The sequence below is a fragment of the Mustela putorius genome, unplaced genomic scaffold, assembly GCF_011764305.1.
Source record: "Mustela putorius furo isolate JIRA1106 unplaced genomic scaffold, ASM1176430v1.1 tig00003834_pilon_pilon_pilon, whole genome shotgun sequence".
Lineage (NCBI taxonomy): Eukaryota > Metazoa > Chordata > Mammalia > Carnivora > Mustelidae > Mustela > Mustela putorius.
The window spans coordinates 37,582,270-37,610,226 of record NW_025421987.1 but is presented as its reverse complement, the minus strand read 5'-3'; the positions used below and the strand labels follow the sequence as shown (position 1 = coordinate 37,610,226).

General features: G+C 35.1%; 1 protein-coding gene across 5 annotated transcripts; it reads right to left on the bottom strand.

Annotated features, from left to right (window-relative positions):
- Nucleotides 1–3: 3 nt before the first annotated feature.
- Nucleotides 4–27,326, bottom strand: LOC101679202 (OX-2 membrane glycoprotein). Of its 5 annotated transcripts, none has more exons than XM_045088370.1 (6): nucleotides 27,192–27,326; nucleotides 17,591–17,929; nucleotides 16,462–16,761; nucleotides 11,160–11,262; nucleotides 9,416–9,510; nucleotides 4–190 (listed from the first exon to the last, which is right to left on the bottom strand). In XM_045088370.1, the coding sequence occupies exons 1-5, from the start codon at nucleotides 27,253–27,255 to the stop codon at nucleotides 9,423–9,425; spliced, it is 894 nt and encodes a 297-aa protein (XP_044944305.1). In that variant the 5' UTR covers nucleotides 27,256–27,326; the 3' UTR covers nucleotides 4–190; nucleotides 9,416–9,422. The 5 variants fall into 5 exon arrangements, with proteins under 5 accessions (XP_044944305.1, XP_044944304.1, XP_004761517.1 ...); XM_045088369.1 differs by having other exon boundaries at nucleotides 9,420–9,510; XM_004761460.3 differs by having other exon boundaries at nucleotides 9,427–9,510.
- Nucleotides 27,327–27,957: the final 631 nt, after the last annotated feature.

Sequence of the window (27,957 nt, the reverse complement as noted above, 5' to 3'; positions counted from 1 at the left end):
CACTTTTTTAAAAAATGCACATTTATTTTTATCCAGATCAAATTCTGTATTCAAACTGTAATGATCTCTTCTTTCAGAGTGACTGGTTGGTTGGTTGGTTGGTTGTCTTCTTACAGGGAGGGATTTCCTTCCACTTGCTTTGATGAGAAGGATTCTTTTCTTATTTTAACAAGTCCCAGAGTTCTTGGCTCTTAGAGAAAGAGGGAGAGAGAGGAAAACAGATCTATGAATTATTTATTTTCTGAAACCTTCCTGTTTTCCTACCACCACCCTCTAACAGGGTACTAGGAAAGAGCTTTTATTTAAGGATCCATGGGCCTGTAAATCCGAGGGCTGTAAATTATGAGCTTTTTAGACAAACGTAATCAAAGGATTAATGATTCGTGGGCAGCCACACAGGATACATAAAATAAAATCAACTTATAGGCATAGTATAGTGACATTAAGAAGATCAAATTAAGAAAATCAAGGAGATGGACACTGGGGAGGGTATGTGCTATGGTGAGTGCTGTGAATTGTGTAAGACTGATGATTCCTAGAACTGTACCCTTGAAATAAGTAATACATCATATGTTATATATGTATATATATAAAAGAAAATCAAGGAGCAAAGTCTAAAAAACTTCAACAATGAAGAGAGACACACAAAGGACAGAGGATCAAAGTAACATTAAATGTCATAAGGCTGTGCCTGATGCAAGAAGACAAGGAGTTAATTTTCATATTGAAGAAAAATAACTTTGAATTCCACGTCATCTTTTATAAACATTGCTTCACAGGTATATTTATTTTTTTTTAGACTTTTTTGATCAAAGGTATCATTTGTAGAAGAGCACGCAAATATCACAAGCACGCTACTTCAAGTGTCATAGGGTAAACCTACTCACAAAGCCAGAAGCACATCAACAACTGCACATTCCCAGCTCTCCAGAACTTGTCACTACCCCCCCCCCCAACTCTCACTAACCTACATTTAACCTCCTAGACTAGGCTTGCCTGCTGGTACACATCCTATCAATGACATCAGAGACTCAAACTGCTCTGTGGGGAGCCTGCTTCACTCTCTGCCTCTGCCTGCCACTCTGCCTGCTTGTGCTCTCTCTCTGACAAATAAAATCTTAAAAAAAAAAAAAAAAAAGAGGCTTTTTTCTAGAAATTAATTGAGCAAACCTATGGCAAAAAATTATGAAGAAAATTGGGGTACCCGGATGGCTCAGTCTGTGACGTGTCTGACTCTTGATTTTGGCTCTGATCATGATCTGAGGGTCGTGAAATTGAGGTCTTCATAGGGCTCTGCACTGGTCGTGGAGCCTGCTTAAGATTTTCTCTCTCCCTCTCCCTCTGACCCTCCCCCACCTCTAAAAAACTACTAAAAAATAAGAAAAAAAAAACAATATAGAATGATATATGAGAAGTAGAACTGACATAACAAATAGAAAAAATAAGACAATGTTATGAACATTCATATCAAATTTGAAAACACAAAAACACAAATTTGAAAATGACAAGCTGGTCATAAAAATTGAAAAACTGACATTTTAACAATATTACGTCTTCAAATATATTACTGAGATATTGTTCCATTTGCTGTGTCTTCTCTAATTTCCTTCATTAATTTTTTTAAGTTATTTGTTTTTAGTAACCTCTATACCCACCTTGAGCTTAAACCCAGCTGACCCAGCCAGGTGCCCTTCATTAATGCTTCGCATCAGTATGCAGTCATTCACCTCCTTTGTTAGGTTTGTTCCTAAGCATTTTACTCCTTTTGGTATTATTGTAAATGGAATTGTTTTTCCAAATTCCTTTTCAGACAGTTCATTGTTAGTGTATAGAAACACAACTGATTTTTGTGGGTTGATTTCATACTCTGCAACTTTACTGAAATTGCTTATTTGTTTTAAAAGTTTTTTATGGAGTCTTTGGATTGTCTACATATAAGATCACGGCATCAGCAAACAGGAACAGTTTAGGTCTTCCTTACTGATTTCTATGCCTTTTTTTCCCCCTCCATTAATTACCTCCATTAATTACTTAGTCTGGCTAAGACTTCCAATATTATGTTAAACAAAAGTGACAAGAGTGAACATTCACGCTGTTTTCCTGATCATTGAGGTCAAGCTTACAGTGTTTTACCATTGAGTGGGTTGTTAGCTATGGGTTTTTAATACATGACATTTATTATGATGAGATACCTTCCTTCTTTCTATACCTAGTTTCTTCAAAGTTTTGATCATGAAAGTGTGTAGAATTTTTTCAAATCCTTTTTCTTCATGTGATGAGATGATCATGTGATTTTTAGTCTTTATTGTGGTTAATACAGTGTAGCATGTTCATTAATTTTCAGATACTGAATTATCCTTGCATCCTAGGGATAAGCCCTACTTGGTCATCCTGTATGAGCCTATTAATATGCTGTTAGATTCAGTCTGACAGTATTTTGTGCAAGATTTTTACATCTATATTTTTCAGAATATTGGCTGGAAACTGTTTTCCTTGTGACATCTTTGGTTGTGATGTCAAGGTAGTGAAGGGCTTCAAAAAATTAGTCTGGAAGTATTCATCCGCTTCAAAATTCTGAAGGAGTTTGAGAAGCATTGGCATTAATTCTTGTTTAAATGTTTGGTGGAATTCAGTGGTGAAGCTATACAGTCCTCGCCTTTCCTCTGTTCAAAGTTTTTTGGTTTCTGATTTACTCTCCATTGTAGTCAGAGGTCTACTCAGACTTTCTACTTTATGACTTAATCATGGGAGGTTAGATGTTTCTAGGAATTTATCCATTTCTTCTAGGTTACCCAGGTTGTTAGTGTGTAATTTTTCATAATAGGATCTTTTAACCTGTTTATTTATAGGACATTGGTCTTCTTTCATTTCTGATTTTGAGTCTTCACTCGTTTTCTTAGTTTAGCTAATGGTTTATCAACTTTATCTTTCCAAAAAACCAACCTTCTGTTTTGTTCATTTTTTTCTACTCTTTTTCTTTTTTTCTAATTCATGTATTTCTGCTCAAATCTTTGTTACTTCCTTTTGCTAACTTTGAGATCAGTTTTTTCTTCTTTTTCTAGCTCCTTAAGGAATAGAGTTGGGTTTCTTATGCAATCCCTATCAAAATTCCCATAGCATTTTTTGACAGAAATTTTAAAAGACACACAATTCTATAATTCACATGGGACACAAAAAACCATGAATAGTTAAATCAATCTTGAGAAAGAAGAATGAAGCTGGAGGCATCACGCTTCCTGGTTTCAGAAGTACAAAGGGGCACCTGGGTGGTTCAGTGGGTTAAAGCCTCTGCCCTCAGCTCAGGTCATGATCCCAGGCTCTCTGCTCAGCAGGGAGCCTACTTCCCTTCCTTCCTCTCTGCCTGCCTCGCCACCTACTTGTAATCTCTGTCAAATAAATAAATTAAATCTTAAAAAAAAAAGAATATAGTACAAATCTATAGTAATCAAAACAGTGCAGAATTGGTATAATGACAGACACATGGACCTTGGGAATAGATTAGAGAATTCAGGAATAAATCCACACATTTGTGGTCAACCACTTTTTACAAGGGAGTCAAGAACACACAATGGAGATAGGATCATCTCGTGAATAAATGATGTTGGGAAAACTAAATATCTACCTTCAAAAGCATAAAAGTGGGCCCTTCCTTTACAACGTCAGAAAAATCAACCCAAAATAGATTAAAGACTTAAATGTAAAACCTGAAACCATAAAACTCCTAGAAAACATGGAGAAAGGTTTCATGAGGGTGATTTTGGCAATGATTTCATGGCTATGACAAAAGTACAGACAACAAAAACGCAAATAGACAAATGGGACGATATGAAGCTAAAAAGCGACTGCATGGCAAAGGAACAACAGACTGAAAGGGCAGCTATAGAATGGGCGGAAATTCTTTCAGGAGTCCTTAGAAAACAGAAAACTCATCACCAATGCAAATATTGGTTTCTCACTGTTATTAATGCATCTAAGACTGTAAACTACTTGCACATACTTGATCCATGAAACAGGAAACGATTACTCAGATACACCGGCAAGTAGTTCCAGGGTAGGCAACAGCTTTTGGTGGCTTTCAGGGTTCATTCTCCACATGAATCTTAAAGGTCTTGACTCAAGCCCGAAATGTTTGTGGTCCTCCAGTCCCTTGCAGATGGTTTATTGCCCTGAGCCTCTGCATCTTAACTTCTCTCAACTTGGAGTTATATCATTTGGCCTAATGAGTTTCTAAAACAAGTTTTCATTTTATTTAGGGCATGTTTCCAGTTATGTTTTTAAATTAATCAGTGCAGGTGATAAAAGATAACTTGGCCTCTGGAAAAAAGTTTCCAAACCATCTACCTGATAAGAGATTAATCTCCAAGGGGAACCCTCCTACACTGCTGGTGCAGCCACTCTGGAAAACAGTATGGAGTTTCCTCAAAAAGTTGAAAGTATTGGGAGAAGGGGGGTGGGGTTATGGACATTGGGGAGGGTATGTGCTTTGGTGAGTGCTGTGAAGTGTGTAAACCTGGCGATTCACAGACCTGTACCCCTGGGGATAAAAATATATGTTTACAAAAAACAAAAATAAATAAAAATTAAAAAAGTTGAAAGTAGAGCTACCCCATGACTCAGCAATCACACTACTGGGTATTTACCCCAAAGATACAAATGTAGTGATCTGAAGGGGCACATGCACCCCCAATGTTTATAGCAGCAATGCCCACAATAGCCAAACTATGGAAAGAACCTGGATGTCCATCAACAGATGAATGGATAAAGAAGATGTGGTGTATATCTACAATGGAATACTATGCATCCATCAAAAAAGAAACCTTGCCATTTGCAACAACATGGATGGAACTAGAGGGTATTATGCTAAGAGAAGTCAACCAGAGAAGGACAATTATCATATGATCTCTCTGATATATGGAGCTTAAGAAACAAGACAGGATCATAGGGGATGAAAGGGGGAAAAAAAAATGAAACAAGAAGAAACCAGAGAGAGAGAGACAAACCATAAGAGACTCTATCTCAGGAAACAAACTGAGGGTTGCTGGAGGGGAGACGGGTGGAGGGATGGGGTAACTGGGTGATGGACATCGGGAAGGGCATGTGTTGTAATGAGCACTGGGTATTATATAAAACTGATGAATCACAGACCTGTACCCCTGAAACAAATAATACATTAAATGTTAATTAATTGAATCTAAATTTTTTTTTTTTAAAGGCTAGTTAGTGGCAGAATTAAGACTCCATTGAGTGGGTTGGGGGGAAGAAAGGTTAATCTCTAAAGCATATAAAGAACTCCTGAAATTCAACAGCAAGAAAACTAATAACAAACTAAAAAATAGGCTAAAAATTTGAACAGATACTTCTCCAAAGAAGATATAAATGGCTAAAAGGCATGTGAAGAAGTACTCAGTGTCATTAATCATCAAGGAAATGCAAATCAATACCACAATGAGATATTACCTGACACATGCCAGGGTGGCTGTTATTAAGAAAACAGGACAGGGAAGTGGGGGAAGATTTCAGAATAGGAGGATTCTGAGTTCACATCCTCCCTCTGACACACCCAGGCAACAGCTACATGTGAAGCAGCTCACTCTGAAAACAACTCGAGACTGGTAGAATAGACTGTTCACAGATAGGACAGAAACGGAAGTCCCATTGAAAAGGGTGGGAAGGGGAGAGATGCAGCCATGAATCAAACTTCCAGCAGGGTGACCTATAAGCAGTAGGGATCTCACAGGTGCAGAGTCCTCCTTGAGGACCAAGGGGATCAAGGCCCATATCAGGCACCCCGGGCTCTGATACGGGGAAGGGAGGATGAAACCTCATAATGATGTGGGAAACAAAGGCAAAAGAAATGTAGCTTAAATTAAAATTGTCTTACAGCTTGCGGCTCACTGATAGATAATATGAAACGTGCAAAACATGACCTTCCTCAAGGAGATCCTGGCTGCCTTAGAGACAATGTTTATTTTATTTTATTTTATTTTATAATTAACATATCATATTATTTGTGTCAGGGGTACAGGTCTGTGATATCGTCAGTCTTACACAACACCCACCGTAACACATACCTTCCCCAATGTCCACTCCCCAGCCACCCCTTCTCACCACCCCTCTCCCCTCCAGCAACCCTCGGGTTTTGTTTTCAAAGATTAAGAGTCTCATGGTTTGTCTCCCTCTCTGGTTTAGTCTTCTTTCATTTTTTTCCTCCCTTCCCCTATGGTCCTCTACCTTGTTTCTTAAATTCTGCGTATCAGTGAGACCATGTTTAAACGTAACCATATCTTGGGTGCCTGGGTGGCTCAGTGGGTTAAGCCGCTGCCTTCCGCTCAGGTCATGATCTCAGGGTCCTGGGATCGAGTCCCGCATTGGGATCTTTGCTCAACAGGGAGCCTGCTTCCCTTCCTCTCTCTCTGCCTGTTTCTCTGCCTACTTGTGATCTCTCTCCGTCAAATAAATAAATAAAATCTTTAAAAAAAAAAAAAATGTAACCATATCTTGGCAGCAACAGGCCCTTCAAGGTCCTGAAAGCCTTGCTTCCAAATTCCTTGGAGACTTGTGCTATCCCTAACTCCCATGAATTACGAAGTATGCAATCAGTCACTGCTCATGATCCCCGTTTAGCTCTTTCTGTCCACAGGTCCTGTCCGTGAATAAGGAAGGGCTGAAGGTGTAGGCTGAGGAAATGACCTTCCTGACTAGGCTTCACAGCTATTGCTGGCAAGTGGAGATGCTGAGACAGAGCAGAACAAGAGATAAGGGAGCATGCCAAGACAGCCCGAGAATCTCAAGGCCACAAGCTTCCCGGTCAGTCCTTAATAAAAGACCGCCACTAACAGCCCTCATTTGGCAACCCATTCGGGACCCCTCTCACTCTAGAGAGCTTTTTCTTTCATTTCTGCTCTCACCTTCACTTAGTGAACTTTCACTTCACTTTACCCTTTTGTGTCCAAGAGATTTTCTTCCACTCTGTGAGACAGGAGCCCTGTAACCCTGCAACACTAATATCTGGCTTTGAAAATCAGCAGGACTTAACTCCAGGAGCTTTGAAAATTGGTGGGGCTTACGAAGGAGATTCATGGACTAATTTTAGCATGTCTGTGAATTGCTATTGTTAATTGATATATATTCGTATAGATAGATAGATAGATAGATAGATATCACATCTTCTTTTTCCATATATATCCATATATATATATATATATATATTTCTCCCGTGTGTGTGTGTATTTGTCCTGTCCTATCTTCTTTATCCATATATATATATCCCATATATATACATATCTCCCATATATGTATATATACATATATATATAATTTGTCCTGTTTTATTTATAAATATAAGCAAAAAAATATTCCCAGAATGGTTTAACACTAGGTATCTCTCAATGTTGTTTATCATATTAATGGACTACTATGAAAAATTCATATGACTGTTAACAGATAGAAAATTACTTAAGTTCAACAATCTATATATGATAAAATGACAGAAAATAGAAATATTTAAACACTTTCTAAACTCAATAATATGCTTAATAGCCAAACACTGCCGCAAATATTACATTTAGTGAAATTTAAAACAGTCTTTAATTGCAGAAAAGCAAGACAAAGGTAACTGGTGTTATTTAACATTAAAAAAGGTATAAAGATTAGAAAGAAAGAAGCAAAATGTTATTGAGTGCAGAAGAGATGATTATCTAAATGGAAAACTTTTAGATAAACAGAAAAACTATTAAGTAATGAAGAGTTTACCAAAGTTCCCAAATTAACCTAAAAAATTAACCTAAAAAATCCTAACAAGTTAACCTAAAAAATCCAGAGCTGTTCCTAAATCACTAATAACCAGCTAGGAAATTTCGCTAAAAAATTAAAATATCATTCATCATAGTGAACAAATTAAAAGTACCAAGGAATTAATTTAGCAAACACAAAACCTACAGAGACAAAATTTTAAAACTTTCCTAAAAGGCATTCAGAAAGACTTGAATAAATAGATAGCATATTTATGGGTGAACTAAATTATATTGTACAGATAACAATGCTCTCTAAATTCAATTAATCTGTCAATTCAATATAAGACTAACCAAAATTCCAGCTATATATTTTAAATGAAATAAACTTATTTCATGATGTGCATGTGTGTGTATGTATCCCTGAATGGGATGTGTCTTTAAAAAACACAAAAAGGGATCTCTCCCTACCACATTTTAACATAACATAAGACCATAATAAAAAATTATATGCAGTCATGAAGAAACAAAAAAATTAAACCATGCAACAAAGCTCTCTACTTGAGAGAGCTAAAAACAGAGCTCATCGATAAGGAAAAGGACAGATTGTATATAACTGATGTTGGGAAACCTGGCTCATTATATGATGAAAATCAACAATATATGTCATTCCTACGTTATGTACAAAGGTTAAAATACTTAAATATGAAATAGAAAAATATGAAGCTAATAAGTGCAATTATATTTCTGTGAACGTACACAAATGATGACTTCTTAAATAGGTTCCTAAACTCAAACTGTTAGGTGAGAAATTGATGGATTTAACAACATCAAAGCTTAAAGATTTCTGTTCTTTCGATGATATAACTGAGAAATTTAGTAGAGTGGTACCAAATAAGGAGAAGTAATCCCTGCCTAGTACATAAAAAATCTAGAATATTCTGCAAATACAGACAACCAACCAGAAATTACATGAAGATATAGATAAGAACCTCACAGAAAGGGAAACCTGAATGGAAAAGAAGTACACAAAGACATGCTCATATTTAATAACACTCAGGAAAAAAAAAAACCCAAAAACAAAACCAAAGCAGTCATTCAACTGGTGGTGTTGGTTGGAAGGGTCCTGAATTAGGGGACAAATAGAAATACTGTTCTTCAATAATCATATGCTCTCCCTGATATGAGGAATTTGAGAGGCAAAGTGGTGGGTTTGGGGGGTAAGGAAGGGAAAAAATGAAACAGGATGGGATCGGGAGGGAGACAAACTATAAGAGACTCTTAATTTCACAAAACAAACTGAGGGCTGCGGGGGGTTGGAGAAGTAGGGAGAAGGTGGTTGGGTTATGGACACTGGGGAGGGTATGTGCCATGGTGAGTGCTGGGAAGTGTGTAAGCCTGACAATTCACAGACTTGTACCCCTGCGGCTAATAATACATTATATGTTAATTTTTTTAAAAGAAAAAAAAAAAAGAAAAAAAATATTGTCCTTAATATTAATTCAATTTCACATGAACCCACTAGTTCACGAAACAGGATTATATAAACAAATCTGTTTCCATTTATTTTTCAAATGATAATTAGTTCTACCAAATGGATTATTTAATATGTTGATTTAATATGATAATTTAATAAGTTAAGTCTTAAATTTGAATTATGCACAATGACAGCAAAAATCACACACCTACCAATTACCTGTATACAGGAAAATCTTGGTTGATTAAAGATTCCACATCAGGCTGGCTCAGCTGGGGTGTAGTTTCAAGAGCATTCTCTGACCTATAGTTAGGATGACATTGATAAATCGGTAAGACGAAGACAGCCCAAACACTCCCTCTAATGGCAATAGATTGCAAGAGTTTTCTATGAATAAAAGTTGGGAGATTGAGATCTCTTTAGAGATTGATCAAAATGTTTTCAGTGTTTAATTCAGCATAAAAATACTCCATTAACAGAATTTGAAGTTTATTTCTACCCTATAATAGTAAGAGTCATAACTTACGATTTATCCTGTTGAAAAATATACCCAATACCCACTACACTCCCAAATGTCTACCTCTCATCTGCTCTGTAATTTCCAGGTTCATATATAATTGACATATTCTCTTGGATGTCAAATAAGCACTTAAAAATTAACATGTTCAAAATAGAACTCTTGATCCTCCCTAAAAATTTGTTCTTCCTCTAATTTTTCCCCATTTATAAAAGATTTCTTCAATCTTTGTCAAAATGTTCAGAATCATCAAGATAATTTCTCCCTTTTCCCCTTTGCCCACATCTATCCAGGTGCAAATCTTGTCATCCTAAACCTCTCCCTAATTCCTCAATTCTAAGGGCTACCACCCTAGTCCAGACCACTGTTGATTGCCAACTTGACTATGGCAATCACCTCTTTAAAAACCTTCTTTCATTCATTCTGGAGCTCTAAGAGACTTTGTCCACGTTCCAGTGACAGAGGTCTTTTTATAGTGTCAATCAGATCCTTCTACCCCCTTGTTTTAAATACTTCAATAGTTTGGTATTGTAAGTAGCAAAAATCCCAAATGCCTTTCAAGGCCCAAGGGCCTTAGCTGTTCTAAAGCCCATCTCTATTTCTAAATCATTGTTCTATGCACACTTACCTCATTTTGTCCTGGGACACACCAAGCTCATTCCCACCTTGGTACCTACAATAACTCCTCCTTTTTTGTCTGGAATACTCTTCTATGAGAATGTCACTCACAACTCTTTTCTTATCCAGGTCCCAATTTTAACGTCAACTCCTCAGAGCAACCACTCAGTATAAACTAGTCCCATAGTCTCTTTCAATTACATCATTCTGCCTTATTTTCTAAATAGTGTATATCACCAGCCAGTGTTCTCTTGCTTCCTTTTAACTTTTCATTGACTACCTCTCCCTATTGAGACATACGCTTCTAAAACTTTTTGTTTGTGTCTCTATTGCCCTCACAGAGAATAATGCATAGTAGTTCAGACACTCAAGAGGTATCTGTTGAATAAATAAATATATACTTTATTACGTTAGTCCTATAAAGTGAGACTACTTTCATCTTATGTGGCTTTGTGAGGTAGATTATCTCTTGCTTCCAATCTCAGCCTTCTTCACCACTCAGTGGATCCCTCCCACCAGCGGTCTGAAGTTCATGTGCTCTCTCCTTCAAAATCTGTTCTAAAGGAAGAGTCTTAGGCTCAAGTCACCAGAAATGACTAACAGCCTACTTTTATAACAATCCCAAGTACGGTGTCATTTGAATAAGAATAAACTCTTGACTGCCGGAATTACTAAGTAAATAGAAAAAAGAGTTTTGCATCATCATTCTTTCCATGATAACTTTTGCCAAAGCCCTTGAAATGTCCTTTCTTCATATTTAAAACTAGCCCCTATTTGACCTATCTTCCCTGACATAGATAGGTAGAATGCAACTTACTTTTTCTTTCTCCAAACAAGATAAATAACAATTGACAAAAAACATAGCAGAAGTATGGGTAGACCAACGATACGCAACCAAGTATAAGGAGAATGAGAAGTACCTGAAAGACACAAACCAGAAACATGCTCTTTGGGACTATACTTTCCATACATTATACTGCCATTTTGACACTTTAAATCTGCCAATGATATTTTGATTTGCCATTGTTTTGTTGACATTCAAATTGATACTATGAGATTATTGGCCATATTCAATTTTATAAAAGAATATGCTAATGTGTATTCAAATTGAAAACAGACAATATTTAATACCATTTGATGACACTCAAGAAAAAGCAAAAAAGACAAAACCACCCAAATACTCAACAAAAGAAAATGTTTAAGAAAAATATAATGTAGTCACATTGAAATACTATTCAGTTACTAAAATGGAACTTTCAAAGAATCTGCAAAAGCCTCAGAAAATAAATTTTTTAATAATAATAATTAGTATTTAAGATTAATGTGTTAAGTGATGTGATAAGCATCTTATAAGGGTGATTTACATCAACTGAGTATGGTTATTAGGTATAGATGGGGAAGCAAAGGCTCTGAGACGTTAAGAAAACTGTCCAAAGATAGATAGTGATTAAGTGGCAAAATTGGGAAGCAATTCTGTTCTGTCTGATTTTAGAGCCTGCAGTCTTATGAAAAGAAATTACGAAATTTTAAATACCAACACTTCATGATAGCTATTTTGACCATGGTGTTACTAAATTGTATTCCAAGCCTTTTCTATGTAGCCTTTTGAATATAATTTATATTTTCTATTTTAATTAAGTTTAACCAAAGGTCATCATGATTATCATGATTCTTAAAATATAAGAATATCTAAGAATTCTTAGCTAATTCTTAGAGATAAAAATGAACCTATACACTATGTGATGGACCTCAAGAAAATTTGTACTTACATTAAATGGCATGAATTATTATACATTTTGTATTCGTAGGTCTGCTTCTGGTATATTTCAGGGTCCTTTTTCTGATTGAGATCATTTTTCTATTCATTGTTACCTCTTATTTCTATTTAATTTGCTGCTTTCAATTTTTCATTACCATTGAAGAGAAATTCTTGCTACTAATTACTTCTTCATTGATACTATTAGGAAAATCCATGTGAGAAATTTTGTGTGATTTATTTTTGACTATTCAGACATTACTTTGTTTCGGTTTTTAGTTTTAACTATTTTTTTTATACTTTAGCTCATTCGAAATGGGCGAAGGAGGCTAGATTATGAACAGAGCCCTGAAGTAAGCAATAATAAACCATGGGAATAAAGTCTCTATAGAAGAACTCAATAGAATTAGGGGTTTATATCCCTAAAATTTGTTACAAAGCTAAGCAAGGAGGAATTCTCTTCTAAATTGATAAGTTACTCCTTTACAGACCATTGAAGCTCAGTGAGAAGTGAAATTAATATAATAATCCAGCTAATAGATTGATGGGAAGTACTTGTGGTATTCGATGGACATACTCCAATCTCATGACTTGGGGAAACTTTCAGGAAAAAAAGAGCTGATTAAACTCAGCTTCAAGAAATACACATCACAAAATATTTACCTCTACTCCTTCCTATGTTTTCCTTAAAATTATAGTAGCAAAAATAAAATGTTTAAATGAAAAACAACAAACAGAAGAGTGATCTTCATTGGCAAGAGATTTCAACAAATTTCCAAAAGGTGTAAAGTGGATAGAGGAATGGCTTATGAAGGTGCAGGATGATAGAAGCTGCAGGCTCGTGTATGCAAAAAGCAGTTTACATCTGGCAGAGACAGCCCTGCAGAACCTGAAGAGCATTTGTACTCAGATGGCAAAAGGAGGAGGAGCGGATCACAGAATGAAACTTAGAGTCGAAAGTACCCATTTATGTATCTGAAAACAGAATTCTGGAGAGGCAGGTGTGCTTAATGTGCAGCCAAAAAAGAAAAAAAAAAAAAGAAAGAAAGAAAAGGAGAAAAGGAAAGAAAAGAAAGAGAGAGAGAAGAATAAGGGGCAGTTAAGTAATTTAATGAATATACCAGAAATAAATACAGTACAGAGTCAGAGGCCCAGACTACAGCCCTCCACATTCTGGCTTCTAGAGTCTCCTGGTTGGGAGGAGTCAAGATGGCGGAGAAGTAGCAGGCTGAGACTACTTCAGCTAGCAGGAGATCAGCTAGATAGCTTATCTAAAGATTGCAAACACCTAGAGTCTCCTGGTTAACTGTCAAAAGCAGCAGCCTGCTTTCTGCAAACAAAAGTCGTTCTTTACAAGATACAATTAGCCAAATAAGGATTCTATAATCCTCCAGTCAGGGCTCACCAGACTTTGAATAAAACCTGTAATCAAAGTAAGAAAGACTGAGTAAAAGAAACGTAAAATTAAAATGATGGGGAGCACCTGACTGGCTCACTCAGCAGAGCATGTAGACACTTAATCTCAGGATTGTGAGTTCAAGTCCCACATTAGGCATAGATCGTACTTCATATTTAAATACATACATACATACATATGGTAGTGGGTCGGGGGGAGACTGGAAGAGATAATTTTAAAAACAGAGGATATTATAATACCTCTAAATTATTATTCCCAGATAGATTTGACAAGATATTATTTTCATACAGCAGGAAAAATTGTATATGAAAAAATAAATCAAGTATAAAATTAATCTTAAGTTGTAAAAGCAATTCAAAAATATAAACCTGATTATCAAAAGAAGGAAAAATTGAATTAAGGTGTTCAAAGATAATTTTTTTAAATCTCCCTGATACTATGAAGAAAAGAAAAAGAGATATATTTTTTCAAAGAAGAAAATAAAGTTCAATTGAAATGTTTTAATGTCTATTTAATTGAGGTTTATAAAAAGAGAATAAGTTAAGTGAATAGGTGGAAAATTCTCAAAGAAATAAGAAAATATTCAGAGTTGAAGGATTTGAGTCTCCAAATTGTGTGAGCTGATTAAATGCCAATAACATTGAAGTATTAAAAATAAGATAAAATAGCCTAAAAATAGCACTAGGATGTTTCAGAACTCTAGATAAAGAGAAGATACTGTATTATCAGAGAGAAGATACAGTAATATTTACTATTATGATTATCTGATTGACATTTGACTTCTCAGCAGTAACAATGGGTGATCAAAGATAATGGAGGAGTACTCTATAAGATCTGAGGACAGAAAGATGGTTAAACTAAATTTATGTAAGAAGCAGCCTATCAATCACATGAAACAGTAGTCATTTTTTTGTGTGTGTGTGCTTTATTTAGGTTAGTCCACAGTGTGTTTAACTCACAGACTAATGAGATATCCTAGGTTTAAATGAGGTTATGGTTAACGCATCTGAACTATGTACTAAGCAACTTATTCCAATATTCCCATAGCTGGTTATGCAGAAAAACTGTTAAACTTCCAAAAGATATGATGTCTCCTTCATTCATTCAAACTTTATGATTCCGTTTCATTGATGACTAGTGATGCTTTTTGGTTCTTGGATGATTTTAACGAATTATGGAGAAATCCTCACCATTTTCCTGAGTCTACACATTTTCCAAAAGTGATTAAAAACATTAACCCACAGACTCAAGAAGCTTAAGAAAATACAAGCAAGATAAATACAAAGAATGTGACACCAAAACACTAACAATAAAACTAACCTAAAATAAATACAAGGAAAAAGTCTTAAAAGCAGCCAGGGTGAAGAGGAGATACATTCCTTTCTAAGGACAACCCATAAAACTGATATATACTTTTTCAAATGAAATAATGAAAGTCAGAAGCTAGTAAAATACCATTGTCAAAGTGATGAAAAAAAATAACTATCAAAACTGAAATTTAGGGGCGCCTGGGTGGCTCAGTGGGTTAGGGCCTCTGCTTTTGGCTCAGGTCATGATCCCAGGGTCCTGGGATAGAGCCCCGCATCGGGCTCTCAGCTGGGCAGGGAGCCTGCTTCCTCCTCTCTCTCTGCCTGCCTCTCTGCATACTTGTGATCTCTGTCTGTCAAGTGAATAAATAAAATCTTAAAAAAAAAAAAAAACTGAAATTTAAAAATCCTATAAAAATGTGCCTCAAAAGTTAAACATTTTATGACCAAAAATATTAAAAGAATTGGCCATCTATACATCTTCACTAAGGAAAAGCTAGAGAGAATTCTTTTGGCAGAAGATAAGCAAAACTTTGGACATAGACAAAGAAATAAAAAACAACAGAAAGGATAAATCTAAAAGAATACTACTACGAATAACAGGAAAAAACAATAATATATTTTGGCATTTAAATATATATAAAGAATTAAAATGAATAAGACATACACCTGAAACTAATATAACATTGTGTGTCAACTATATTCAAACAAACAAAAATTTAAATAAATAAGTTAAATGAAATGCACAAAATGACAACATGGAGTGGAAATTCATATAAGCTTATTGTATTACCTAAAAAATAATAAAAATAATAAATTATATTAGTCAAGAGATGTAAGTTGCAGTCTCCAACTGAACCACTTAAACTATACAGAACATATAGTTAACAAATTAATGAAGGAGGTAAATGAAACAAAAATAAATAACCCAAAAAAATTCAGGAAGAGAGAGAAAGGGACATGAAATAGGTCAAATAATAGAAAACAATAGTAAGATGGTATATGAAAACTCCAATATACCAGTATTTACACTAAATATATAGAGAAAAAATGCTTTAGTGTCAAAAGATTAGGTGAAATATAAAAACAATTATTTAAATTCTATAGGAAATTATATAAATGCAGAAACATAAATATATTTAAATTATTACTTAAATTTTTAAGGAAAACCATACTTTGTTTAACTATGGCTTTGAAACAAAGGGTACAACTGACAGAGCTTGGCTGGAAGATAGGCAAGGAAAAATTGGCAGCTAAGAGACTTCCTATGGTGGATGACACAAAAGTAAATTTTACCACGCTGTTGAAGGTTGTAGAGGTAATCACCAAAAGAACTATATTGGGAAGAAAAGAACTATATTGGGAAGAGGAAAAGTTGAAGGCGGTGTAAGTGAACCTGGTCTTCACTGACTGTGGCAGAAATTCAACGGAAAGCAGTTAAGGTAGATGAATTTAAAATTTGCCATTTAAGAACAAAGATTAGGCAGAACTGGGGTAGAGAAAGTTTTCATTACTTCAGTCACTTAAGCATGCTCATGTATCACAATGACTTAACATTTCTAAAAGTAGACAACTACACATGCACTTCTGATATGAATTTTTAAAACATTTCCCCTTGTTGATTATTACTTCTACTTACATTCCTGTTTGACTGACAAAGGAACAATCTTCTCTTCATTCCTTAGAGGATGATCCATGCGCACAGTCAGATATTGGAGACCTAGGGACCTCACAGTCTCCAAGGATATGTTGCACATTTTAGTGATAGTCACTGTGCCATTTGGATTCTGAGCAAGGTATTCCTCAGGTGGATTAATCAAGACTTTTGATGGGAAAAGAGATATCTGAGGAACAGGTTTTCCCATAGCTGAGTAAATAAATCTAAGAAAATCTTCAGAGTCAAGATTGGACTGGAGTTCGGTTTTTAATCCAGATAGAGCTGAGACAAAAAAGGAGACAGAAAATTAAATATAAAAAATGTTAAAGATAGACTTCCCCAAATATTTATATGATGACAAAATGTTGAAACATGTCCCTTTCAGGCACATTTTGCAAAACCTCACAATTCCATCTCTTGCACCCACCATCCTCCAACTGAAGAGAAATGCTTCATATCTCCACTTTCATTCAACCTTTAAGTTACCTTATATAAACCTCCAGTACTTTAAATTTACAGCAACATAATGAGGAGACACTCTGATACTATCACTATTCTTTCAACATTTTGTTAATTCTTATTTTCTCCACTCTTTTTCTTTTCCTCTCCTTCCCAGTGAAAATTCTTTTTTTTAAGGATTATTTATTTATTATATATAGACAGAGAGAGAGATCACAAGTAGGCAGAGAGTCAGGCAGAGAGAGAGAAGCAGGCTCCCTGCTGAGCAAAGAGCCCGATGCAGGGCTTGATCCCAGGACCCTGAGATCATGACCTGCGTAGAAGGTAGAGGCTTAACCCACTAAGCCACCCAGGCACCCCTGCCCCGTGAAAATTCTGATGCCATCCATGAACTTTACCCACCAGATTAAAATCAGTGCAGTGTAAAAAGTTAGATGCGAGGTCAGAAGACCTAAATGTTATGCCTGGTGCTGTATTGTGTGAAAATGGAAAATCATATAATTATCATTGGTTTCCATTTTTTTTCTTCTGTATAACAAAAGCATGGGTGGCCTCTATTATAATATTTCCTTCTCTGACATTCTTTCTCTGGACCTTAACCTTGAAAGACCACATCCTCAAAATTTTGACTCTACACAAAACATTTACATACCTATAATGGTAAGGCAGATTTGTCCCCCATGGCTGCCGTGTGGGAACACATTAAATAGACATTTGTAGCAAGCTTCATCTTCAAATGTTACTTCACGGATAGTTATGAATGAGGAATTGGGTTCGATGACCTCACAGTGCAGTCGATCTCTGTATGGTGGAAGAATCGTTTCTCCATATATACTGCTATATGTGCCAATATTTTGTGGCAAAGAACCTTGAATCTTCTGCCAGGTAATTTGCACAATATCTGCTGGAGTTGTTAAATTGCAAAAGATGGTCACATTTTCTCCAAATACAGCTGTTTCATTATTTTTGTATTTTATTCTGTGTGGGGAACCTGAAAATAAAACTCAGTATGAATTAGGAGAAATGTTCTTTCATACTACCTTGGACTTACCCCTATCATAGCACTTATCTCTCTGTTTTATAATTATCTTTTTATATGTGTCTCTTTCCCACTAGAAAATGTACTTTCTTATCTTCTTCACCACTGATAAGTGGTTTCTAAAAGTGTCTCTGGCATATACCACCTAATCAATAAATATTTATTGAGTACAAAAATTGAAACATAAATTGACCAACACAAGTAATGGTAATTTTGATGAATTTCTGGAGGTTGACTATGAATTAGCTTGAGAGTAATAAACTCCTCAGGACTCCAATCTTAGAGAGGACCTAAAATTCTATCAGTCTCGCCAGCATGAACCCCTCCAGGTTCTTACAGTGAAGAGCCAAGAAAAATCACCTCATATCTTTGGCAAAGGAAGGGGGAAGTAACCACATTGAAATAAGCCCAGGCCATTTTCTATTTAAAGGAAAAAACCCTACTCTCCAGAGAAAAGACTTTACAGTATCCTTATCTTACGCAGGTAGAAGGACAAGGACCATACTCTGGTTCCCTTTAGCTTTCCTATCTTACCTAAGGTGGGGAAGGAGGAGTAAAAAAGTAAGAAAACTTATGATGGCCACAGCCAAGAATCAGAGGCCCTACAAAAGAGTAAAATTTGAACATGAGATTTTAAAATACTTCCCTCCCCAACTCTTCATCATCACATCAACAGAGATCTAATATAGTGACAATGGATTACAGCTGATATGGTTGCAAGTCTCGGACTTTTATTAACAAGGAGATCTTAGAAAAATTCAAAATCAGCAGAAGAGACAGAAACAAACAAACAAACAAAAAAAGTACATGAATTTGAAACCCTTAAGCATAGACTTATTTAAAGAGTAAACACAACCCAACTCCTTGCCAGATTAACATAAAACCCATGCTAAAGCTCTACTTACTTTGGTTCTTCTTTTTTTTTTTTAGATTTTATTTATTTATTTGTCAGAGAGAGAGAGAAAGAGAGAGAGCGCACAAACAGGCTGAGTGGCAGGCAGAAGCAGAGTGAGAAGCAGACTCCCTGCTGAGCAAAGAGCCAGATGTAGGACTCCATTCCAGGATCTTGGGATCATGACCTGAACCAAAGGCAGTGGCTTAACCAACTGAGCCACCCAGGCATCCCCTTACCTTGGATCTTATTATCTGATATATCATGTCTGGATTTAAACAAAAAAAGTATGTAAGTCATGCTAAAAGCCATAAATAAAAACAAATTGAAGAGACAAAACAAGTGTCCAAGCCAGATTCAAATATATTACAGATTTTGAAATTATCAGATGGAATTAAAATCAGCCAAGTGTAGACTCTCATGGAAAAGTTGACACATGCAAGAATTCATGGATAATGTAAACATGAATATTGACAATTTAAAAAGAATTAAAAAGAAAATGCTAAAGATATTACAAGAAAATAAAACTATGGACCAATATCTCTTATGAACATAAATTCAAAAGTCCTAAACAAAATATTAGCAAATTGAATCCAACAAAGTATCAAAAAAATATGCTTTATGGTCAAGTGAGATTCATTCCAGGTATGCAAGGCTAGTTCAACATTTGAAAATCAAGTAATGTAATTTATTTAAACCACAAACTAAAACAGAACATATTTAATGATCATATCAATAGATTCAGAAAAAGCATTTGATAAAATCCATCACCAACGCATAATAAAACTTAGTAAACTAGGAAAAGATGGGAACTTCTTTTACTTGACAAAGAATATCTACACAAACTTACACCTAGCAAAACTTGAAACTTCCCCACTAAAGAATAGGAGTAAGGCAAGGATGTCCCTTCTTACTACTCCTTTCCAATATCATACTATAAAACCTCTTCCTAATTCAAGAAGGCAAGAAAAGGAAATAAAATGTATGCAAATTGAAAAGGAAGGTATTAAACTGTCTTTGTTCACAGATGATATCATCATCTATGTAGAAAATCAGACAGAATCAACAAAAGAAACTCCTAGAACTAATAAGCACTTATAGGGGGCACCTGGGTGGCTCAGTGGGTTAAAGCCTCTGCCTTCAGCTCAAGTCATGATCTCAGGGTCCTGGGATTGAACCCCACATCAGGCTCTCTGCCCAGCAGGGAGCCTGCTTCCTCCTCTCTCTGCCTGCCTCTCTGCCTATCTGTGATCTCTGCCTGTCAAATAAATAAATAAAATCTTTTTTTAAAAAAGCAATTTTAGCAAAGATGTAATATTACAAGGTGATTTTACAAAAGTCAGTCACTTTCCTGTATATTAACAATGAACAAGTGGAATTTAAAATTAAAAACACAATACCATTTACATGATAAGCAACCCAAATGAATTACTTAGGTATAAATCTAACAATGCATACAAGGTCTATATAAGGGAAATTATAAAACTGTAATGAACAAATCAAGGAAGAATTAACTAAATGAGGAACATTCCATGTTCATGGATAGGAAGACCCAATGTTAAAGTTCGTATAGAGAAGTAAGACCCAGAATAATTAACATAACATGAAAGGAGAAGAACAGAGTTGAAGAACTGATACTACTTAACTTCAAAATTTATTCTAAAACTACAGTAATCAATACAGCGCAGAATTGGCAAAAGAGCAGATAAAGAGATCAATGGAACAGAATAGATTCCAGATATGGATGCACATACACAATGTTAACTGATCTTTGACAACAGTGCAAAGAAATTCAATGGAGAAAGGATAGTCTTTTTAACAAAGGATGATGCTAGAACAACTGAGATTCTGATTATTTACCTGGGGTTGCCATAATAAATTACCACAAACTTCATGGCTTAAACAATTTATTTTCTCACAGATCTAGAGGTCAGAAGTCCTAAATCAAGGTGCTTTGGACTCTTTAACCCAACCCAGGGTGATTTTCTCCTGAGATCCTTACCTTAATTTTATGTGGAAAGACTGAATTTCTAAATGAGATCACATTCTGAGATTTCAGATAGATAAGTGGAGGGGGGAGGCAGGAAGGCACACTATTCAATCTACTACAATATCCATATGTTAAAAAAAATTAAACAGACCCCTAACTAACAAAAGTTAATTGAACATGGATAATAGACCTAAATTTAAAATGTAAAAGCTCAAAACTTAGAAGAAAAGGTAAGACAAAATTTAAGTGATGTTGGGTTTGGTAATGTGTTATTAGATACAATACCAGAAGTATGATCCATGAATGAAAAAAAATTGCTAAGTTGGACTTTATTATAATTAAAGACTTTTGCTTTGTGAAAGACAACATAAGGAGAATATAAAGACAAGCCTCAGACTGCAAGAAAGTGTTTGTAAAACACATATCTGATAAAGGACTTCGTCATAGACCATTCAGGCTGCTATAATGTTGCCTGGGTAGTTTATAAACAACAGAAATTTTTTCTCACAGTTCTGGAGGCTGGCCATCCAAGATCAGGGTGCCATCATAGAACTCTTATTGTGTCATCATATGGTATTAAGGAAGTAGGAAATTCTGTGGATTTTTTTTTTTTTAATAATCTAATCGCAGTCATGAAGGCTCTGCCCTCCTGACTTGCTCACTTCCCAAAGGCTCCACCTACTTATACCATAACATAGAGGGTAAAAATTTCAGCATATGAATTTTGAGGGGACATATACATTCAGGCCATAGCAGACTTGCATTCTTAAAAAAAAGAAGAAGAAAGAAATCAAGCAACCTAATTAAAAAAATAGGAAAAAATCTAAATGAACACCTCACCAAAGAAGATGTATAAATGGCAAATAAGCACATGAAAAGACACATGAAATCTTTTGTTGTTAGAAAATTGCAAATTCAAACAATAATTAGATTCCACTATATGTGTATTAGACTGGGAAGGGGAAGAAAAAAACAATACTAAATATTGGTGAGGATGTGAAGTGGCAAGAACTCTTGTTCATTTCCAATTCTAATGCAAAGTGGTAGAGCTAGAGTGGCAAGACAGTTGGGCAGTTTCTTACAAAACTAAACATACTTTTACCATGAGATCCAGCAAGTGTATTCTTAGGTATTTACCCAAATGATTTGAAAACTGATATTCACATAAGAACCTACTTGAACATGTTTATAGCCTCCTATTCATAATCACCAAAAATATAAAGCAACAAGATGACTTCAATAGGTGAATGAGTAAACTATGGTTCATCTATACAATAGAATATTATTCAGCCACGAAAAGAAATGAGCTAACAAACCACACACACATACACACACACACACACACACACACACACACATACACGCACACCATGGATGAACCTTAAATGCATATTGCTAAGTGAATGAAAATAAACTAAGAAGCCTACACACTGTGTGATTCCAAGAGCATGTCATCTTGGAAAAGATAAAACTATAGAGACAGTGAAACGATCAGTGGTGACCAGGGGTTTGGAGTAGGGAGAAGAGTTGAGTAAGTGAGACACCGGGTATTTTTTAGGACAATGAAACTATTCTGTATGATACTATAATGGTTGATATATGATGTTATGTACTTGTCAAAAGATATAGAGACTTATAGCACATAAATTGAACTTCAATGTATTCAATTAAAAAATTATTTAGGAGACTGGGGATGCCAAGGAGTACAGACTGAAACATGAAAATCTAACTGTATTATAAATGTATCTTATATGGATATGAGTTAATAATATGTACACTTGATACAATGTAATTAAAATGGCATTTTACCTCTGTCTTCTTCCTCCCCCAAATCTATAATGGGAAGTCTAGTCATGAGAAAAAGATCAGACACATTCTGATAGAGGGTAATTCTACAAAATACTTCACCAGGCCCCCGAAAACAGGCAAGGTCATCAAAAACAAGGAAATTCTGAGGTAATTGTCATAGTTAAGAGGACCCTAAGGAGTCATGATGAATAAATGTAATGTGGTGTCAGGTGGGCTCCTTAAACAAAAGTTAAAAGTCAAGGAATACAAATAAACTGTGGACTTTAGTTATGAAAAATATATCAAATTTAATTTATTAATTATAACAAACATACTATACTAATGTAAAACATTAATAATAGGGAAAACTGGGTAAAAGATATACGGAAACACGGTACTATTTTCTCAGTTTTTCTGTAAGCCTAAAACAGTTTTAAAAAATAAAATATTTTAAAGAAATCAATTCTATTTCTATATATCTTCAATAAGCAAATGGGAAAAAATTAAAAATGCCATTTACAATAGCCTCCCTATCTAGGTAAAAAGAAAGAAATACATAGGGAAAAATCCACTGAATGATATATAAGACCTTTTCACTGAAATCTAAAAAATAAGTCTGGGGAAAAAAAATGAAGTAGACTTACATAAGTGGAAATATATATCATATCATAGTTAAGAAAAAAAATAAAGATGTCAATTCTTTTCAAGCTGATTTTTAGATTCCATGCAAATCTAATAAAATTTCAAGCAGGTTTTTTTGTTTTGTTTTGTTTTTTGTTTTTTGTTTTTTGTTTTTTTTTAATTCTGGATCTGACAAGCAGATTCTAAAAAAGCCAAGGCAATAAACTGGAGACTTACTATCCAGGTATAAAGCTAAAGTGATACAATGTCATAATTATTCAAGGATAAGGAAACAGATGAAATACAATTAAATAGAGTCAGAAATGGTCCCACAAATACATGGTTATCCGATATATATGACAAATGGAACAGAGAGTGCATAGGTGTGGGGAAAAAGATTATCTTTCTAATAAATGATGTAAATTAGATATCAATGTGGAAAAAATTATATATTGACTCCCATCTAAGACTAGAAAAAATTCCATTTCAAATGCTTCAAATAGAATACCACCTCAAAAATAAAGTATTATAGAACATCTGCTTGGCTAGAGTAGCCAACGATTCCTTAAGAAGGGCACACATCGGGGCGCCTGGGTGGCTCAGTGGGTTAAGGCCTCTGCTTTCGGCTCGGGTCATGATCCCAGGGTCCTGGGATTGAGCCCCACATCGGGCTCTCTGCTCGGCAGGGAGCCTGCTTCCTCCTCTCTCTCTCTGCCTGCCTCTCTGCCTACTTGTGATCTCTGGGTGTCTGTCAAATGAATAGATCTTTTTAAAAAAAAAAAAAAAGAAGGGCACACATCAACAGTTATTTGATATTTTATTCCTTTTTTAGGAATATGACATGATAAAAAAATCAGAAGTGGAAGATTGGTCTACTTTAATATTTAATAATTGCAGTCTATCAAATGATAATAATGATAAAAATGATAAATTTTCATAAGTAAAAAGAGAACACATAGAGTAAGAGAAGATGTTTGTGATGCATATATATGACTAAGGACTTGGGTTCTACAAATCAATAAGATGAGGACAGACAACTCAATAGAAAGTTGAGCAAGATTTATGAATTGCACATCATAAAAGAGAATGCCTAAGTAACCAATAAACATATTTAAGGTGCTCAACTTCTTTAGTCATCAAACATATACAAATTAAAATCCAGACTACACATGCACCAGAATGACTAACATCAAAGACAAACAATACCAAATTTGGTGAAGATATAGAGAAAACACAATTCATACACACTTTGATGGGAGTGTAAACTGAAAAACCCTTTGGCCTGATAGTGGATGGTACTGTAACAGTATTGTTACTTGTACTGGTACTGGTGACAGACAGTAGCTACACTTGGTTTTTTTTTTTTAAAGATTTTATTTATTTATCAGAGAGGGGGGGGAAGAGAGCGAGAGGGAGAAGCAGGCTCCCTGCCGAGCAAGGAGCCCGATGTGGGACTCGATCCCAGGACGCCGGAATCATGACCTGAGCCGAAGGCAGCTGCTTAACCAACTGAGCCACCCAGGCGTCCCCAGTAGCTACACTTGTGATGAACATCGTATAACACACAGAATGACTGAATCACCATGTTCTACACATGAAACTAAGGTAGGATTGTGTATCAACTATACTTCAATTAAAAAAAAAAGCTGAACATAGACATATCCTATGATCAAAAAAATCTATTCCTAGATATATCTCTAATAGAAATGTATATATATGTTCTTCAAAACATATGTACAAAATGTTCATAGAAATACTATTTGTAATAGTCAAAACAAAAAATTATCCAAATGCACATAACAGAATTGATAAATAAATTATGGTATTTATACAATGGAATATAATACAATAATGAAATTTAATAAAGTACTTTCATCTATTTTCTACTTTTACATCTACATTCAACAATATGGATAAAACTCGCCAATATGTTGTTGAGCCAAAGAGACTAAATACAAGTGAATAAACGCTTAATGATTACATTTACAACAGAAAAAAAATGAATCTATGGGGTAAGAAATTTGAAAAGTAGCATTCTTAGAAAATTAAAGAAACGGGGCACCAATAAGAGTTTAGGATGCTATTAACATTTCGTTTCTGATCTATAATAGATATGTTGGTATAATCATGAAAATTAATCAGACTGCATACTTATGTTTGTACACTTTCCTATATGCCTATCTTACTTAAATGCAAAGGTGAAAAAAAAAAGCATATATCTCATCTGCTTCATATTGTGAACACTTACCTCATCTTGTGTTCTGTTTTGCATCCACTTCCCTATTACATTCAAATTATAAACAAAAATTTTTTTCAAATATTTTTGAAAAATTCATTATGTACACAGCATTGGAGAATATTTAAATACATAGAGCATGCTTGTTGTACAAATAGTATTTCATTAGAACAAAAGACTTATGATGATGTCTTAACCTCTGCTAATTTCAAGAAGTATGATTTTAAAGCAATCGTTTACTTTTCTAAGCCTCAGGTTTTTCATCTGCAAAATGGCCTTAGTGATACCTGACTTACAGGGTATTGTGAGCATTGAAAAGAATGTGTAGATATAATGACAGTTGTAAATCACCAAAACATTTCAGTGATCATGGGTGTGTAGACCCTGCACCCAAAGAAAGACCCATTACAGGTTTCCCTTGCTATCTGAAAATAGCGTGTTCCTATGAAACCTTTCATAAACCCAAAATGTTTCAAGTGTAGAATATTCCCTGCTTTCTGAAAGTTGCAGTTACATCATTTTGCTTTTACAAAGGACCTACATTAGTACAGGAGGGCCTTTTTGTAAAAGTGAAAGTCCTCCTCAATTTTTTTTTTTTTTTTTGGTTAGCAACAACAGGTAGTAATGTAGGTCATTAATAAAAGCAAAATGATGTAATATGAATCTTCAGAAAGTGGGGTATACCTGTAATACCTAATGAAAGTCTAAATGGTAACAAATAAGCTATCACTATTACTGTAACAATTTCTAAAATTGTGCTTGCCACATCTCTTTACCATTATTTGTCCACATGCTCATCTCCCCCACTAGATTCCGAGTTACCTGATGTCAGAACCACCCTTCTCCATTTTGTATTTTAAATGCTCAAGGAAGTTAAGAAGAAGTAAAACTCAGGCATACTCACTTCCTCTTCCGGTCATGCTTCTTTTGTCCTCAGCATGTGTCACTCCCATTCAACTTTTGATTAAATTATCTAATTGAATTCAATGCTACTTCTCCCAGGAAAAGCTCCTTCACTAGAAGCAATCATGATTTATTTTCTCAACTAAATTCCTGCAAAACATTAGTGACTGCCCTTACCATGAACCCAACAGGTTTTAGATTGAATTGAATTACATATCTTTATTCAAATAATTTTAAATGGCTAGAAAATATCAGGACTTGAATATTTATTACATCTGTAATGTTGCAGGAGTACCTTAGTTTGTAATGATAAGCAAACTCACAAAGGAAACAATGACCAGATTTAACAACATAAAATTGAAAAACCTCTTGGGGACCAAAACAAGTCAAATTCAAACTTAACACAAATGGGCTACAAGAAATACTGCAAAATTAATGAACTCACTAATTAGGTACCTAGCCAGTTAACTAGCTAACTGACTTGCAAAAGGACCCATCCTTCCAGCAGGTTTGTGGCCGTTCTAATATGAGCTACTTGGGCTCACTGCAGAAACAATGCTTATTACCTTTCTTTCATTCTCTGTTCACCAAGTCACTGTGTCAAATATGCTCAATTTATAGTGTTTGCTAGTTACCAACAACCTGAATAACTACATGATTCACATGCAGACTCAAACATAATGCTCTGCTCCTGTAACTTTACAAAAGTGGAAAGACCACCCTGGTATTTATTTGCCATTGATTTCTGGCCACAATGCATTTGCAAGATAAAGTGAAGAGTTACCTGATCCTTGTACCCAGATGGGAAGCATGAGGAGATGGAGGATGAAATGGAGTGGAAAGCCCATGAAATTTATAAAATCTTCAGTAACACGTGCAGTACTTTATTCTCTAGCTGGACTTTAGCTCTGAAATGGCAGTTCTCTTCAATTTTTCCCTGAGCTCTTGTTACTAATTAACCTTTGAGGGAAACACAAAAACTGAAAAGCTCTCTGATCTTGCAGCATTTGTGGACTTCCTTGTCTGCTTAGCCTCCAATTTGCTACAATCTCAAGTCTATACATGCGATTTTCTTCAACATTATGTGCTTGTTGCTCTATAGCTGTAGCAGATTCATACACAGGTTCTGAAAACTTACTGCCAACTTGCAAGAAAATTTAATTAGCTCTTCTTTTGACAGTGTTATTAACTCTGCCCAGTCTTTCATGCCCTGTTAAGTATGTACATAATAACATGCAAACTAGTTTATCCACAATGAGTGAGATCAAGTGAAAAGACTGCTCTCCCCAGAGGTATGCTGTATTTCTAAAAATCACTCCTTTTGGCATCTAAATCCCCATGATCATCACATCAAACTGAAATAGGAAATTAAAAATGTAAGTTTTCTGTATTGCTTTCAAATTAAATACTATTTATGTATTAAAATTTTAAAAAGAACAGGCACAGATTACTTTCATCTTTCTATAAGCTCCTCCCTGGCATGGTACTTTAAATAGAAGGAAAGTACTCTTTGCTTAGTGTTTTTGTTTGTGTTTTTCTCTTTTAAATTC